The 18,078-nt window shown below is 42.1% G+C and overlaps 2 protein-coding genes across 25 annotated transcripts; one reads left to right on the top strand and one right to left on the bottom strand.

The window, feature by feature from the left end:
- Positions 1–779: 779 nt before the first annotated feature.
- LOC133146333 (heat shock 70 kDa protein 1) lies at positions 780–3,253 on the top strand. The gene is made up of 2 exons (XM_061269969.1): positions 780–991; positions 1,204–3,253. Exon 2 carries the CDS (start codon positions 1,231–1,233, stop codon positions 3,148–3,150), a length of 1,920 nt encoding a protein of 639 aa, XP_061125953.1. The 5' UTR covers positions 780–991; positions 1,204–1,230; the 3' UTR covers positions 3,151–3,253.
- Positions 3,254–4,091: 838 nt separating this feature from the next.
- LOC133146331 (dystrobrevin beta-like) lies at positions 4,092–18,022 on the bottom strand. 24 transcript variants are annotated; one of them, XR_009711356.1, is made up of 23 exons: positions 15,808–16,002; positions 14,845–14,891; positions 13,184–13,275; positions 13,030–13,110; positions 12,753–12,966; positions 12,587–12,672; positions 12,138–12,292; positions 11,913–12,012; positions 11,655–11,821; positions 11,366–11,490; positions 10,388–10,459; positions 10,128–10,208; positions 9,550–9,637; positions 9,385–9,464; positions 9,052–9,165; positions 8,390–8,486; positions 8,119–8,139; positions 7,818–7,965; positions 7,304–7,393; positions 6,968–7,018; positions 6,177–6,210; positions 5,488–5,547; positions 4,092–5,247 (listed from the first exon to the last, which is right to left on the bottom strand). XR_009711356.1 is itself a non-coding variant. In XM_061269964.1 (22 exons), exons 3-21 carry the CDS (start codon positions 13,272–13,274, stop codon positions 6,203–6,205), a joined length of 1,869 nt encoding a protein of 622 aa, XP_061125948.1. In that variant the 5' UTR covers position 13,275; positions 14,845–14,891; positions 17,929–18,022; the 3' UTR covers positions 4,092–5,547; positions 6,177–6,202. The 24 variants fall into 24 exon arrangements, 22 of the variants coding, with proteins under 22 accessions (XP_061125948.1, XP_061125929.1, XP_061125928.1 ...); XR_009711357.1 differs by having other exon boundaries at positions 6,177–6,207; XM_061269964.1 differs by lacking the exon at positions 15,808–16,002 and adding an exon at positions 17,929–18,022 and having other exon boundaries at positions 4,092–5,547.
- Between the last annotated feature and the right edge of the window lie 56 nt (positions 18,023–18,078).

Raw genomic sequence — 18,078 nt, 5'->3', positions numbered from 1 at the left:
TGTCTTTAGCGCATACGCTGCAGCACCGGGCCCGGCGATAGTCTCCGCGGGGTCCTAAAGTCTGCTTTTTAAAAGTCTTCAAGTTGTACTATTACAATTTGTGTTTTGACTCTCCGGTAGGGGGTAGCTGCCAATATAAAAAAAATATTTTTGACTGGCAAGTACATTCAAACGTAATCGTAAATTATAATTAATAATAATAATTGAAACCGCTTAGGCTAAAATCTACAAGTGTCGTTTCCCACAGGGCACTGAACTATGCATGAACAAGTAAAAAAATTAAATCTGTTTTTTTTAGCACTTGTCCTACATGATACCAATACATTTGAAAATCAAAGTAAACATTGTTTATGCGCAAGCCAGAGGCATTGTGGGGGAAATACCTGACAGAAAATATACAGTTTAGTTTGAATGTTACGTGAACTGTTTATTCAGAACTTTTATGGTTTTATCATTATGTTTGCAATTTTTTCCCACTGCATTGTTTCCCATAAAAACACAAAAAAGGTTTTATAATTGGATTGGCTCATGTGAAATTACATAAATGTCCATTCATAATCATCTAAATTAAATTCATTACGTCATTCGCCAAAATAAACTCCCGTCGAGAGTTATCTAGAAGTTCTCGTTGCATCGCCACGATTCCAGCGTTCTGAGTAAAGTACACGTTAATGACTATGGTTGTGGTCTGCACGTCCTTTCACAATAAGAGTCATTTCTATGTCTGCATTCCAATTGTTCATACTGCACCATTGCTTTCTTTTAAATTGAAACCACTAACAGGAAGGTGACTATGTCAATGATATCACTTGATGGAGAAAAGTCTGGAAACGTCCAGAGTGACAGCTCGAGGACCATATAAGCATCTGAGGCACAGCACAAGACACAAGATCCAAAGAGATCAACAAGAGAAGACCCACAAGAGAAGGCCCAAGATCCAAGAGAGCCATCGAGCTTCAATATCCAGAGACACCACAGAGCACTTTTGAGTGTAAGTTGACACTTTTATTCTTCCGAAAGACTTTACTTGTACTATGCCGATAAACTTTTTGAAATTAGCACAATAATTTGGATTGCATCCTATGTTGCTGGGACGCTCATAATTTTATTTGTCCATAGTTTTAAATGATTTATTATCACTCCAGCTCACCAAGACTCTAATGAGAATGATTTTAATGTATTGCTGTAATGTCCTCCTCACAGGAACATCTTGACAGCCTACAAAACAAAATGGTCTCAGCAAAAGGCATTGCGATAGGCATCGACCTGGGCACCACGTACTCCTGCGTGGGTGTTTTCCAACATGGCAAAGTGGAGATCATTGCCAACGACCAGGGGAACAGGACCACACCCAGCTACGTGGCGTTCACAGACACCGAGAGGCTCATCGGTGACGCCGCCAAAAACCAGGTGGCGTTGAACCCCAACAACACGGTGTTTGACGCCAAGCGACTGATCGGAAGGAAGTTTGAGGATCCGGTTGTAGAAGCAGACAGGAAACACTGGCCCTTCAAGGTAGTCTCTGATGGAGGGAAGCCCAAGATCATGGTGCAGTACAAAGGGGAGGAAAAGGCCTTCAACCCAGAGGAGATCTCCTCCATGGTGCTGGTTAAAATGAAGGAGATTGCCGAAGCCTACCTGGGCCAGCAAGTGTCCAACGCCGTGGTAACGGTCCCTGCCTACTTTAACGACTCTCAGCGGCAAGCCACCAAAGATGCGGGCGTCATCGCCGGACTGAACATCCTGAGGATCATCAACGAGCCCACAGCGGCCGCCATCGCCTACGGTCTGGACAAAGGCCAGTCGGCAGAGCGCAATGTCCTCATCTTTGACCTGGGCGGCGGCACCTTCGATGTGTCCATCCTGACCATCGAGGGTGGCATCTTTGAGGTCAAAGCCACCGCCGGAGACACGCACCTGGGCGGCGAGGACTTTGATAACCGCATGGTGGAGCACTTTGTGGCCGAGTTCAAGAGGAAGCACAAAAAGGACATCAGCCAGAACAAAAGGGCCTTGCGGAGGCTCCGCACAGCATGCGAGAGGGCAAAGAGGACACTGTCCTCCAGCTCCCAGGCCAACATCGAGATCGACTCCCTCTTTGAGGGCGTTGATTTCTACACATCCATCACCAGGGCACGCTTTGAGGAGCTGTGCTCTGACCTGTTCAGGGGAACTCTAGAACCCGTGGAGAAAGCCCTGAGAGATGCTAAGATGGACAAGGGCCAGATTCACGATGTGGTCCTCGTTGGTGGCTCCACGCGAATCCCCAGAATCCAGAAGCTCTTGCAAGACTTTTTCAACGGCAAGGAGCTGAACAAGAGCATTAACCCAGATGAAGCGGTGGCTTACGGTGCTGCTGTACAAGCCGCCATCCTCACAGGGGACACCTCGGGCAACGTCCAGGACCTGCTGCTGCTGGACGTGGCGCCTCTGTCGCTGGGCATTGAGACTGCTGGAGGAGTCATGACACCGCTGATCAAACGCAACACCACCATCCCCACCAAGCAGACGCAGATCTTCAGCACCTACGCCGACAACCAGCCGGGTGTCCTCATTCAGGTCTTTGAGGGTGAGAGAGCCATGACCAAGGACAACAACCTGCTGGGAAGGTTTGATCTGAGCGGTATCCCACCGGCTCCGCGAGGCGTGCCGCAGATCGAGGTTACCTTCGACGTGGACGCCAACGGCATCTTGAACGTGTCGGCGGTGGACAAAAGCACCGGCAAGCAGAACAAGATCACCATCACGAATGACAAAGGCCGTCTCAGCAAAGAGGAGATTGAAAAGATGGTTGACGACGCCCAAAAGTACAAAGCTGAGGATGACCTGCAACGGGACAAGATCGCGGCCAAGAATGGTCTGGAGTCATACGCCTTAAACATGAAGAGCAGCCTGCAGGATGAGAAACTGGCAGCCAAGTTGAGCGAGGAGGACAAGAAGACGGTGATGGACAAGTGCGAGCAGACCCTCAACTGGCTGGACAGCAATCAGCTGGCAGAGAAAGACGAGTTCCAGCACAAGCAAAAGGAGTTGGAACGAGTGTGTCAGCCAATCATCAGCAAGTTGTACCAGGGGGCGGGGCCTGCAGGAGGCTGTGGGGGGCAGGCCCAAACGGGTGCCCAGGGGCCCACCATTGAAGAGGTTGACTAAAGACATTACTTGCATGTCAAAGTGAAGACAAAATGTTCAATTTTATCTAAATATTGTTCAAATTCTCATGTACATTGTTTACTAAATAAATGATACAAAAATATGATCAATGCTGTGTGTATCACTACAACAAAACAAACAAAAATATTTGACTTGCTACTTCGCCACTTTGATTTTATGCACCTTGCAATTAAATCACATTTAGTTTGGGGGTTAGATTTTGCCAGTGAGCAAAGTATAGCTCAGGAACCAGTCAAGTGGGACACGAAGGTTAACATCAAAATCCCAGCAATCTATTCATTGCCTTACCTGACTGAGTAAATAGCTTTAATAAAATTAAAACTCACCAATCCGCCTAGATAAAAAAATACGTATATAACCGACATGGAAAGTACCTTACACTCAATTTCAATTATGTAAAGGTGTACCTAATGCAAGTGTTACCATTTGTGAGAAGCTGTAAATTGAAGCAATGCAAGACTTACCAACATCTGACACCCCATCTGTCAGGAAGAACCACAGTCAAAAACAATGTTATTTACTTACATTATTATCACATCATACCTGATTTGCTGACACCTAGAAAGGCAGGTTAAACTCACTTTGACCTCTGGGATGTAAAACGCACATTAAGCAGGCGCATCCAGGGTCATACCTAGACCGAGTTCAAAAGGGTGATAGGTTATTTATGGCAGTTGGCATGGTCGTAGACAACAATGAGATTTTTAAGGGCTCTTGTCTTTGTCGCACAGTCATGACCTCTGGGGTAAGTTCATGGGAAACGTGAGAATAGCTCACCCACAATAATGACGACAGCGATGTAAAAGAATGTTCGGAAGTGAAGCAGGATAAATATAATTATTTCTTAAGACAATTCGAGAATTCAGAAAATTTCCCACCGCTTTTTTCTAATTTCCTAATAAAATACAGGACACACTGTATCCAGTTTGACGATAAACAGAATTTATTGCGGATCAAACACATCGCGCACACATGTTCAGCACTGACGGCATTTACAGTTTCAAGTAAGGATGCATCCACCCTGTCAGCGTTGCGAGGCGGTCTTCACAGAGGCCATTTGCGTATCTCATAGCGTGTGAAAGATAACATTAATAACCATGGCCCTGTTCTATTTAAGGTGTTATAGCAATTCCGGTGAGTCACAAATCTGGGCCATGGAACAGGACTATCAGACGTGCCAATGTGCAAATGGCCTTTGTGAAGAGGATACAATCGAATAGCTGAAAATAATCAGTCAGTCGGTATTGGAGATTTACATGACTGCAGCTTTAAATGACTGAATGGACACAAACTTGATTCTTTGGTTCAGTGTTTGCACACGCAGCCAGGCGTTGTGCTCCGATATTGTTTTGGTGGCTTAAAGTCCACAGTGAACTGAATCCTTCCCACAAATCCACTGCTTTGTTCAGCCAGCTTGAAATGAAAAAAGGCAGTCAAGTAACAAAGTGTGAGGAGCCATTTTGGACTGCTGAATGGAATAAGAAACATTCTGTCCATAAGCAGAGAGAAAGCTGAGTTGTAAGGTTTCAATTGAATGTATGGAAATAAAGTTTCAATAGGATTTGATCCTTAAAGTGGGGAAAAATGACAGAGATGTGTTTTTTCTAAAAAAAACGCAGGTCTGTCTTTAAGGCAGTGGTTATTGGGTTCATGTCTCCTTTCACTTTGCTCTCGCATAAAAAACACTTGAATATATATTCAACCTCTTTCTCAAACACACGCCACTGTCGTTTCTCAATTCAGTACCTGGACAGTCAGCCGAGCCGCTAGAATACGAGCACCCGTGGAGTTATTCACATCGCCTAAACACAGCAGCGGCAGCAAACGTCCCGTTCCAGATCTGTCTCAGCAGGACGCGACCACTCGAATATACAGATTAACTCACACAACAAAAGCAAAAAATAAATAAATCCAAAGCACACAGTGCTAAAACTTAGTCATTTCATCTCATCTTTTTACCAGTCGGCCTTCTTTGATTGTTCTGTCTTCTTTCACATCCTTTATCTCCATCGAATTGAAGCTTACAAACGCATCTGCCTCCTCTTCACACAACCCTCTCTCACTTACTTGACCCTTCTAAAAAAAACAACAACAAAATAAAAACACTTAAGCGCACACACACACACACGCATGCTTGGGTAAAAATCAGTAGGCTTCAGGTTCCTTATTTAGCGATGCTCGATTATGTCAACACAAAAAGTACAATCACAGTGACAAGACAAACACTAATTCAGAGCTATACATCAGTAAATGGACTGCAGTTTTGGGTCCTGTCCAGCAATATGTGTTTATATTATTGCCATGTGTTCCAATCACCACTGGGTTTCTTGTCTCCATTTTAGCTTCTTCTTTGGCTGGGATGAAACACCACACTGCCTGAGGAGAGTGGCAATACGTCCAATTTACTGAAAACAATGTTTAGTTTTATAGTGGTATATCTACATTTCAGTAAATGCCCCTGAAGTTCTCTAGATTGAAATTTCCTGGGAAAATACAGTGTACCTTAAAAGAAATTAAAAACCCTATAAAGTCAAATAAGAGATTTGTTTTCTAACTATATTAAAAATGTTAAGATAATTGGTAGAAATCCAAAAAGACAAAACTATGTGGTATGTAGTAGTAGGACTGTACACAGTATTTACACCATTTCAATTTTTGTTTTTGGGCGTGGCTAAAACAGTGCCTGGTTACGCATTTCAACTTATTATCATTATTGATGACTTTTATTATTAATTTTGTTATCATTACTATCATAATTAAGTCTGACTTGACAGGCTTTGGGCTGCCATGGACACTTTAGAGCGCCTCGTCGTCAGCCGTGAGTTTGTGCACATCATTAGGGAAAGGCAGAAAAACTGAGATGTGTAGTCTGATGTGACAACCAGCATGTAGCATTTATATCTCCTGCACACTTGTGAAAGACAGAGTTTTCCCTCCGAGTCTTTTAAAGACTAAAATTATTTGTTACATTTAATTTGGAGCTGAAAATAGAGGCTCATACTTACTGTTTGTATTTGTTCGTGATGAAAATTTAACCTGCTGGAGGAAGAAGAATGCTTCATGAGAATACACCAGAAAAACAACAAAGCAGTGTCATGATAAAATAAGTTGCTACCACACATGGCTTCATAAGAACCACATGGGCCTGCCTAGAACTAAAACTAGATGCAGATGCATGGTCACAGCTGGATTCTTTCATGAGAAAAGATTTGTGGACAAGATGAAGGTTACTTCATTAACATCAAACTATGTGGAATACATAGAGCTGGACATTTTGCCAGTATACAGAATGTTAACGCGTTATTAGGGTCATGAGTGTTCACACTACACCAAAGCCGGGGGTACGCCAGGAAATGGTCTGCACGCTCCATCTTTGCTGGCGCCCGGCACATAAAGAGGGCCGACTAATGAGACGGCACACTAATGAAGTACAAGGCAAAGTCATAAGGAAAACGTTGTAAAAGTTGAGCTGCGTGGATGCAAGTGATCAGACATGCATCTGGAGAAAAGGGCGGGAATATAACTAGTGCATGGCGATAAATAAAATAGCTCATTTGTTCTAAATGAGTCAAATTTAGAGTGTGGTCTTGAATCACATTGTGCGGCAGTATTCCAGTGAGGACTGAAGTCTACTGTAAGACACAAACAGCCTTTGTCTCCTATTTAGAGAAGCTGCTAAAAATGACTTTGAAGTTGGGTTTAATTTAGTTTGAATTCCAACACTATGTTGATTTGAAATCATTTTTGGTGTAAAGGTGTGAGCAAAAAAAGAATCAACATTTTCCTACAGCATTACCTCTGTCTTTTCCATTTAGCAATCTCTCCTCTTCCTCTCGACCTTCATCTGCTTGGAAAAAAAAAATGTTCCATTTAGGCATGTGTATGTATTGCAGCAGAAAGATTTCTTTTAGTCACAGGGGATTGATTACTGCGGGATATATTATTTACAGATAAGTACATTGAAAAGTCACATCGAATTTAAATGAGCTAACCACCAAAAGAAAAACACATCAACATGACTTACGTTAGACCTCATAGAAAACATTCCTATTATTACAGTCAAACTGAAAACTGGGTTCAGAGGGCCAAATGGTTGTGCAGCGCAAAACAACAATCAGACGTGTGTGTGTACCAGAATGAAGCTCTTTGACCAGTGAGGACACAGTGTTGGTAATGGAGTCAGCTGCTACAAGAAGGTCATTCCTTAAATTTCTCCTGGGGCCTGAAGACATTCAACAACAGAATAATAACTGGGAATATCTTTCAAATATATATGACTTGAAACGGACCACCTTTAGCTTTATAATTAGTTGATAAGGTGTTTTAATATATATAATTAAATTGTGTGTGTAACTAATATATTCTAGTTTGCCTAAAACATCTGGCATATATTTTTCACCTTTTGTAAAGGCTTTCTACCAGTACATTATGGACGAAGGGCAGCCTAGAGAATGTTTGTATCGTTTAATGTTTGTGTTAGAACTACTAGACGGATGCAACAGAACCTAACCGGGCCAGGGAACCAATCTAGAGGGTTGGATACAAATGAAAGTTTCTTGAGGCTTCAAGTGCACTCACTTTCCTCCCCTGTAGGCCAAAACGCGAACTGCATTTGAATCTGCATTAAATCATTTTCACAACGTTACCTTGGGCAAAAGCCTCTTGTACATCTCCACCCACACCAGCAAGGGAGTCTTGGGTTGAATACATTTGTGGAGACGCGGTACCAACTGAGCGGGCTGGTGAAGGGCTCGGCCGGGACGGAAAAGAATGTGAGGACCCCGCAGCCTGCGCCTAAAAGAAAAAAATTGCAATGATTAATCAATATACTTTATGAATAATATAACATTTGAAAAGAAACATGGAACGGTTGTTATTTTCGCAACCTGTCGTGTGTTTAATCATAACCCAAATGATTTAGTCCATCAAACGTGGCGTTAAACTTACTGCCTGTCGCTGTTCCTCATCCTACAGGATCAGAGCATGGGCAGGAGAGAAAAAGGGTGAAAAGAGAGAAGTCAGACATGAGCAGTGACAGAAAAGGAAAGGCTCTTAAAGAGAACCCAGAGGAAGTAAAACGAGACTTAATTAATAGCATAGAGCTTAGGAGAAAGATGTGGGGAAATCTGTGTGTGTGTGCGCGCACGAGTACAAGCATATAAATGCCACGCTTAATAAAAGGCCATAGTTCAAATGAGTGTGTGTGTGTGTGTGTAACCTTGAGTAGCTTCATCAGTCCCTCCAGCTGGACCATCAGTTCTCTCCTGCTCTCTTGCAGAGATGACATCCTCTGCTCCAGCTCATCTTTCCTCTGTCTGCAATGCGACAAACTACAGTTCGCACTTTGGAAGGTGAAGCAGATTGATGAAGTCTTATTCATGAAAGATTGAAACGGCAGAATAGTTTTCACACTTTCCGTGTGTTAACAGAGGTGGCTCCTGATATAGCTGACACTTTCTGTTCGGTTCCGTTCAGAGATCACAATAATAATCAGTTATATTTGGATGAAGCTCTTACTCGACTTACTATATTGGGCCAATGTGCGTACATAAAGTTGGAAACAAAAATAGTTTCACATAGCAAATCCCACCTGTTCGGTTTGTTGTTGTTATTATTGAAAAGCAAAAACATGTTGGATTTTTTTTTTTTTTTTTTTGCACCCGGCTTTTCCAAACATCCATCTGTCATTGCCATCTGCCACGAAGCCTCCCGCTCTGTTCTGCAGAGCCTCACTGCACATTTCTGGCTCGGTCGAACACCGTGGCTCACAATGTTGACAATTCATCGTTCGAATTAAACTGCAGCAACTTATACGTAGGTCTTATTTGCATACGTGAAACCTTGTATGTCTGTGGACCGTGTTTCAGAGTGCGTGTTCACCTGAGCAGGCGAAGCTCGGCCAACAGAGTCGGATTGGCGCTGCCCTTTTCGGGACTGGGCTGGCACACGGCATCATGTTCTGAGCGGAGACGCTTGATCTCTGCCAAAATCTCTCTGTGTAATGAAACAAACATGGCGATCAAGCACACTGGACATGACCGACCAAGCAGGGGGAGAAAACCAGACTTTTTTTTCTTTCTATTTATTACATCATGGGTAAGTGATGATGGAAAAGGAAATGGAATATATTGCCCAATGAAAATGTGGGCTGATGAATCCAATATGAGTAATACAATTGAAAATAAATACCTCTGGGATTTTACACTTCCCTACCTGTTTTTGGATTCCAGCTGAGCGATGAGCTCCCTCTTCTGCTTGTTTACATCAAAGTTGATGCTTCGAGTGGGTATCACCTAAACACACACACACAAGATGAACCGACATTGATTGCCAGTGTTGCGTGCATTCACTGCATGATTCAAACTCATGAGAACTCACCCCTGAGCTTTCAGTCTCTGCCAATCGAGAAGTGTAGCGGGCGATAAGTTTGTGTTCATCATCTTGCCTCCCGGGGCTGGGTATGCTGCTAATAGAGAGATTATGTTTACTCGAAATTTAACATCGCTTTCCATCATGCAACCTTTTTAGTCAATAATTAAACAACAAACCACCCAAGGCAAATGTGTTAAAAATCAGACAAGTTCTGTTAGTGCATATTAATTTTTCTTTTGGCTGGTTAACCAATGTACTGTAATGTCAATTTGTTTTTTTGCACAAAAGCTACTGCAGGGTGAAATCCTGTAGAAAAAAGAATATGGACTGCTATTTAAAGTAGCAGAGGTTTCAAACTAACACATGGCACACCAACGATTCCCTAAAAGGCTGATTGTTGTCGGGGTGATCAACAGCACTGAAAACAAACTGACTCCTTGTCTTTTTTTCTTGTTGATAATTAGTTCTCGTTTGCCTTTACTGACAAAAGAATGATGACCTAAAATAATAGATTTGGATTGAGTGACTCAGCCAAGTGACTCGCTCTTCAAGTCCTGCCCTACTGTATCCCTGCAGCCTCTCACCGTGGGCTGCTTTGGAGGCAATTCACATAAGCGGCGATCAAAGCGTGTTCCTCATTCATGCGATGAGCTGCTGCCAAACTGCTAACACAAGTTATACACAGCAAAGTTAGCATGGGCAAAAGTCTCGGGACACTCAGATGGCTACTTTGGTCAAACTTTTGATGTTTCAGCATGACTGTAATTCTCATGTCAAGCAATACGAGACATCTAAAATCATGCACCAACTGCAAATGCTACACTGGTATTTGAACTAACATTACCTCTTGGAGGACTCTGGTGCTGATGAAGACAGCGGCATGGCCGGTCTTGGAATCCCAATAGGTTGAGCAGGGCTGCACATACATAGCAAACACAATGACGAGTTACATCAACGATACAAAGACAGGCTGAAATTTATAGCATCGACTTATTAAAGAACAGAGCCTCATTTGAAGCTTGCATTCTGACACACATTCACACGCTTCGGTGTAGTCACGCAATGGTGAATCACTCCGGCCAGAGCAAACACAGACTGAGTAAAGATCACAAGAGGTACAAAAAGAAAGACAAAGCGATAAGCAACTAAAGTGGTAGGGTGAAAAAGACTGAGAACTAAAATGACCTAATGCTACTTCATTATGTGCATACTCACAGCTAAGTACAGCGCCTCTGTGCTGGCCCGATTAAAAGCTCAATGCTGGGAGGCATGCAATGAACCCATCTGCTGATGTTTGGAAAGTCAAAGACTGTGAATGCGGCCACAGGGGGGGCGGAGCCGCCAAAAGGACTGGCTGGATTTGTTATTTCCCTAAAGCTACCTGCATGTTCTGTGAATATGTAACGGGTAATACCAAATAAGTTGGTAAAAGTCTACTCCTGAGGAATAATTTACAACTGTCAATGAAAACCAACCTTTATACTGCAAGGTATTGACAGCCAGACTCAAGTCTCACTTAGGCAATATTGTTTCTATGTGCTTCCAGAGTGGATACAATAATGGAATAATACCAGCTTCAGTAACATAATGAGACAGGTTCAATTACTCAATAAGGATTATACCGATGGTGCGGATTGTCTGGTGATGGAAGTTGGACTACACTGGCATCAGAACATTCTGAGAGATTATTATCATGTCTGTTTAACAATAAAAATAAAAGACCCACGGTAAATCGAGGAAATGCAATCACACTCCTAATAGCCTAAAATTTTTTTTAATGTGGAACTTTGACAGTGAGGTGTGTGTGTGAGTGGGGTCGTACACTATATTTGCGAGATTTAGGGTCCTCTCAGGTTCTTCTGGGTAAACTGGGTGGGAGGGTTCCCTGGACGATACACAACCCAGAGTTTTGCCCAGGGCTCGGCCCAGCTTGGTCGCAGGCGACTTCTGCGTTAAGACAAACCAAATACAGTATGTGATCAAAACCTGGAGGTGTTTTGTATTCATCCATGTTCCTGAGTCAGTTAATATATGTGGATATTTTGCCCCTATCCACAAAATGCTTATATGATTATTTTTCTTCTTTTCCATTTTAAACTGCCATGACTCACCCAGGATGAGTGCTCTTTCATCTGATGCTGGTTGCTATGAGAGCCGTTGACATTGCCACGCCAGAAGCAATTTTGGCAGAGTTGGTACCCTCGGCAACGGAGACAGCGATAGCGGAAGCCGGTCATACCGTTGCTACGACAGTACGAGCAAGAGACGGGATGGTAGACTAAAGGTGAAATGAAACAGAGTTAAACATTCTGACGGAAACAATCACCTTTAATGTCAGCGTATGAATGTACGTGTGTATTTGTAGCTACCATTTTCCACATTGGCAAGGCGATGCATGAGGGGCAGCCACACAAGACAAGGAGGAGGGTCAGATACAATGTCCAGGAAAATGTTGAGCATCACCCTCTTCTACAACAACAATTAGAAATAAACTCTTCAGAAAGACAAGCATCTCACATAAACAAACAGTTTAATTTGCAATGAGAAACCAATTTAGAGTAATTATCTGTAACACTATGAAACAGTTTTCTGACCTGTTGTGGGAAGCAGGAGCGGACCATGTTGTTTGTGTAGCCAAAGGACGGCCCTTCATGCACAGCTGATGGCAACTTGAGGGCTTCTAACAGAAAATGGTCAAATCTGGACAGGACCATCACACCGCTGGAGTCTGAGACCTGAGAAAACACATCTGCACATACAGATGGATTAAGTTGATAGCAGCAGTAACATATATTCTCCACAAGGTGGCACTTAAGTATAAAGTGTGCAATGAATTTTCATTATGAGAGGCAATTGCAGTACAGCTTTAACAACTATTGAAAGCAAAGTGATAGTATAATAATGTGCTGGAAAAAAAAGCAAAATGAGACTTTCCCCTAACTGGCTACTGTACAGACAATAACTTTTTTTTTTTTTAATTGTTGCACATAAAATGATTTTAAAACATCCATCTCTAGTCAGGACAGTGTCTGCTGTTACTTACAGCGGAGTTTGTCCACTAAGTTCCCTCCACATAGCACAGCCAGAATTGCCTTTATTGAGAACACCGTCAGCCGGCTCTCTGGTTCGCTGAAACGAGATATGCAGCGTCTGATGAAGTATTTGTCATTTTTATAGAATGTGGACTTCCTTTGTTTTTCCTCATTTACCTCTCAATGGCGGCTAGTATGAAATCAACAAACAGGACAGTACTCTCTCGTGGCTTAATTGGGTGTGTGGTAGGCAGGCGCTTGCTGAGCTGGTTGAAAAGGGAGGACACCAGGTTCTCCAGCCTGGTCACAGATATGCCAGTATTCAATTCCACTGCATTCAGACCAGCGTCACGCACTGCTTCAATCACGTTGTATATGTCGATGAGATGCACTGCGAAAGGAAAAGAGAGTTTCACCAATAGTTACCGAATGTCCTTTGCACTTTCAGACTTACAGTTACATCTCTTCTGGATGAATCTCAGCTTGCAGGCTGTTCGATATGTCGAGAGACAAATGGCGTCAAAGTCCTGATCCGCTGTAACACAAAAGAAATTTCAAGAAAGCTCATGCCAGTCACTTTGTTGAAAAAACAACAACAATGCACTCACCAAGCTCCACCAGGATCTGCCTTCTGGCTGCTTCCGTGGCCGGTGGATCTCCCCTCCTTCTCTCTGTCCGGCCCCTCTCCTCCATCACCATCCTGCATCAAAAAAATGACCAGGGATACGCTTAGCAGTGATTTTGAGTTGTTTAATTTTTACTGGAGGACTAAACAGTCAGAAACAGGTTCAATCTGTAAACCTGCTTTAATAGTTTACACTTAGTATTCTACTAGGGAAAATATCCTGATGAATATTTCACCTCACACAGCCGTTGTTTTAAATTGTGATTGAGTGGCATTTGGAAGGATGTAATTCAAGTGGCAACAAAATTTTAAAAGGTTCAAACATTTACTCCAAGACATAAAATCTATTGTTGGCATTTACAGAAAATCTGTATGGAGGGAAAGAGGAAATGCAAACTAAATGGATACACTCTCCCATAAACCTGAAATACACACAAATATTGGCATTCCTTGAATAAATATAGTGACAGGCTAGGCCACACCCCGTTCACCCACCACCCCCTATACACATTCCAGGGAGGATTTGAACATTTCCCAGGAGCCCTCATGCCTTCAAACTGACAAAAAAAAAGGATTCCTCCTTTTCAGTACTGCTATTATCAACTGAGGGTACGCTGCGCAAATGTATCCGCGACACCAACATTTAAGATCTTCGTGGTGCAAAGTCTGCTTCCCAAACCTTCTTTGACATAATTGTCCTTGCCGCTATTACTCCCAACTAGGTCAGGACAGGAATAGCGTTGTCGCTACTGGGAGGAAAATGGCCACAGACCCACAACATCTCAGAAAGACATTTTATATGAAACAAAATACACTTACAGGAAGTAAAAATGTAAGGAAATATCTTAGTCCGCCCATTGCAGCTGTAATATCGCTCCCACTGACTCTTACGGAAGACTTCTGGCAATGTCTTTGGGGTGTGACTGTGGAAACTCTGTCTCTTCATTCAGAAGAGTTTATCTCGGTCTAAATCCAATTAACTAAATATTTATTGTTGAAAAGTGAAATGGAAAGAATTTGTTCAAATGAAACAAAAACTTGATTCATCCTTTAATTTGGGAACCAATTTTTTTGTTGCTGTACGTCTACTATTCAAAAATAGATTTTGACAAAATGGAAATGTAATGGCTTCATTTTCCACATAACAGTAAAACTTTCTCCACGACATAAAATGTATTCTTGGTTTATGAGCAGTGAACACACATAGGTTTAGAGCTGTGAATGTATCCTGAGAGGAACCTCGAAAAGGCAATGGGACCGATGCTTATAGAGAGTAGAGCGCAAATGGAAAGGAACCTTTGACATTTAAAGTTGACAGCATGTGTGTTGCTCTTCTGAGTTTGTGTGGGCCTTAATGCACTTTTTTTTTTTTTGCACCACACTGTTTTATGATACTTGACATTTGCCGAGCTCTGAATAAACAAATACATTCGGGGTAACTGATGTTTGGTGAGTACTAATCCAAACCGCACGTCTGGCTTCATTCAGTATCGCACGTAACTTTTGGATTGTGTGGATGACGTTAAAGTAGTCACACCACTTTATCGTAAAAAAATATCCTGCTGTGGAAACTCAGTGAGCGAGACTCAACTCTACCACTTGAAGGAAATATGGCTTATGTGACATGAGTGCATATGGTCATACCTCTCTGTGTCAGGGGTCACACTTGGCAAGGGGAACCTCAAAAATGTCTAAGAAAGAGAGACAGAAAAAAATGGCATTTTAAAAAGTATTTCAGCTATCAGACAATTACATAGGCACACACACATAGCAGTACAGTCTATTGCCATTAAAGAACCTGCCAACTGCTGAATTAGAAAAAAAAAAAAACTTAATGGGATAGCGGCATGATGCTAACCTACTGTTTCATTTTACAGCACAAGCTTTGTGACCTTGTTATTTTTAAGTGCGCAACAATTTGTCCCGATGCTGAAGCTGCAACAAACTCAATTGCTGTCGTCAGCAAGCCTCCGCCAACAAAGAAGTGAAACATTTTCTCAATATACAGTCATCCTCAGGCATTACCAATGTTATGTAGTCTGCCCTTGCTGTATATTTATATGCTAGATAATTCTGACAGCTGCACCGATGACTTTTTGAGTGAATGGAAACCTCAAGAATGTAGACTCAACCCGGCTCATTTTTGTCGTCTGAAATAACAACAAAAGGCAGAGAGATACTCTCGTAAATCCAACAACGTGAATGGGCATACAATGGGCAACAGTCATAACGAAACGCGTCTGTTGAAGTCCTCTTGACACGTACTGTGCAAGCACAAGAAGGTTACACCGTCACTTAGAATAATTCCAGCCTCACGCAGTTGAAGTGAAATGACATTTGCTCTTAATGTTAGCATGTCTTGTTAGCCATTTATTCTAAATTAGCACATGGACAGCTGACAGTCCAAAAGGTCGTCGTCAACTACGTCGGGTAAAATATCACGTACCACTTTGTGCTTACATATTTGATCATGAGAAAAGGTTGACCCTGGTATACCATTTTTTGAAAAGGGAGTATCTGAAAGTGTGTTTTATCAAGACCGACCACCCAACCAGTACACTTGTGCCACCATAACATAACGCCTGACAAAAACACTCACATACACACCTTTTTGCAGTGGTGCTCAGCGTAAACCATAAACTACCGGATTGGCAGCCCAAAAACAGTTTGAAGATGAATCCCACGGAAGAAGTTGGAAGATTCAAAAAGCAAGTAAGAGGGCATCAGGCAGGCGAAGGCATACTAAAAAGGGGTAAGAGGGTGTTTACCGCCCTTTGGACAGCACATAGAGCCATTTGCAGCTGCTCTGTATTCTCATGCCTTCCCTGACAGGTCTCAAACTGTGTGTGCATGCGTGATGCATGATGCGCATGCAGTGAGAATAACTCTGGACAGACGTTACAGAAATACCCATGCGAGCTACAGTATTTCTTTTCTTTATTACTGACTTAAGACACAAATCCTTCCAGATATGTCAAGGTTTCAGCAAATTGAGAAACCAGGATGTCCATTCACACTTTGAGGTGCTCCTGATGGACATTTTAAAAATGTGTGCCACTTACAACAGCAATTCAGTCAAATAACCAATTTGGAGGATTTAAAGTGGGATTAGTGGAACAGCATTTTAAATCTTGTCCAAATGAGTCATTATGTATAAGTCTTACGCCTGTCCTTTGACCCCTGCGCTGCCATTGAGACTGACCCAGTGTGGCCTATAGGGCATCAGCAGGCAGGTAAAAACAGCAACACATCTCATGTAACGCATGCGAGACAGCTAGCGTGCCGTTATTTATTTCGAGGATGAGCAGTTAGATTGTTGTGCACCGATATGGTGAATAATAAACGTAATGGAATGGACGGGTAATTTAAGTATCGTCTCTGACTCTCATGGAAAAATGTGAATTTCCCCAAAATGTGCTGGAGGGCTCTCATCGAAGCTTCTTATAAAATGACGAGTTGGTACTCTGAAAAGCCACTTTTGTATGAGCGAGAAGGAACATTTAACCACATTGCGTACTACACAGGCCCTGAAACTCAAATATGTAATTCAAACTAGTGATTTGGAGTAAACCTGATACGTCAATGTTCAAATAGCACTGCACAGCCAAAGCTAAACTACATTTTTCCAAAGGCCTCCACTTTCTATCATGACAAGAGTTTGCCACTTAATAGACATCAACTGTTTTTTGATCTGTGTGTCATATTGTGAATTAAATGTTTTAAAATGCGTGCTTTCATAACAGCAATAAACTCTTCTGCAAGGTGTCTGGAGTTAATTACGCAAAAACATTGGCACTGTTGCCACAACACTAGAGACAAAAACATCTGAATGAAACATAGTGGTACATCTATTAAGTTTTTACTTTTTACAACTGTAATAAATCATTTGCTTTTTAAGTGACTCTTATTCCAAAAGAGGGATGGGTTTAAATAAGTGGTACGACAAGAACATGAGGTTCTATTGTACACTACAATGAAACTTTAAGCAGTGGTGGTACATGTTCTTTATAAACCGGAAGGAAGGAAAGTCAAAACATCAGATGTTGAGACTTGAGAGTGACAACAAGACAAAAAGGGAACGCCAAGAAATCGGAACTGAATGTGCGGTTCCTGGGCAATATAAATAAACTTGATTTGACTCAACTAGTTCATGATAAACAGCATTAAAATATCTTTACAGTAAGTTACTGATGCGCAGGAAGGCATGAATGGGTTTTCCTTGGATCCCCAATTGACTAAATACACACTTCCACTCATTTAAAAATATCATACTTGGCATACAGAAGCTGAGGATCATCCGGATTTTAGGAAATGGACACCGATGTTTTTTTAATCCTATAATAACTGCTGTACAAGTACGTCATATGCAAGGCGAACCCAGTAAGGTAAAATAGAAAACTAACTATAGCGAAGTCCTGATTTAAAAAAAAAACTTTGCACGACTCTCAAGTAATCATCACACAAGAAGGAAGGGAGGGTCGCCGCTATGCACAACTTTTTCAAGATACAATCTGAGCAACCCTCAAATTAAAAAAATATATATATTTAAAATGACTGTAATCTGGTTACGTTTGTAGCGGTGACGTGGGCGGCCATGTTGACGGAAAGTTGCTCACCCCCCCTCCACAAACAGAGATCGTTGCAAATAAAACAGTCAGGTGTTGAATTATGCGATATTTAGACGGCTAAAATGTCAAATAAAGAATTAAAATGAAAGCTTATGCTCACCGACAGGTATTAGCAGCGGGCTTTACGTCATCTACACCCAAACGTGAAGCTCTCGTTGAGTCAACTTCTCGGCTGCTTTTCTTGCGTTCCTCAGCCTTCGCTTGCCCCCTCGTCGTTTCTTCTTGCCTCAACTTATGTTTAAGACATGTC

Source organism: Syngnathus typhle, linkage group LG22 (assembly GCF_033458585.1).
Source record: "Syngnathus typhle isolate RoL2023-S1 ecotype Sweden linkage group LG22, RoL_Styp_1.0, whole genome shotgun sequence".
Classification (NCBI taxonomy): Eukaryota; Metazoa; Chordata; class Actinopteri; order Syngnathiformes; family Syngnathidae; genus Syngnathus; species Syngnathus typhle.
This window is presented reverse-complemented; position numbering and strand designations above follow the sequence as displayed.

What these genes read in the sequence shown, in the direction of transcription:
- LOC133146333 (XM_061269969.1), top strand. Translation starts at nt 1,231, where the DNA reads ATGGTCTCAGCAAAAGGCATTGCGATAGGCATCGACCTGGGCACCACG.
- LOC133146331 (XM_061269945.1), bottom strand. Translation starts at nt 15,837, where the DNA reads ATGGTTTACGCTGAGCACCACTGCAAAAAG. An exon ending in CTGAGCACCACTGCAAAAAG is followed by an intron (nt 14,892 to 15,807) that starts GTGTGTATGTGA and finishes TCTCTTTCTTAG; the next exon opens with ACATTTTTGAGGTTCCCCTT. An exon ending in GCCGAGCTTCGCCTGCTCAG is followed by an intron (nt 8,487 to 9,051) that starts GTGAACACGCAC and finishes GTCGCATTGCAG; the next exon opens with ACAGAGGAAAGATGAGCTGG.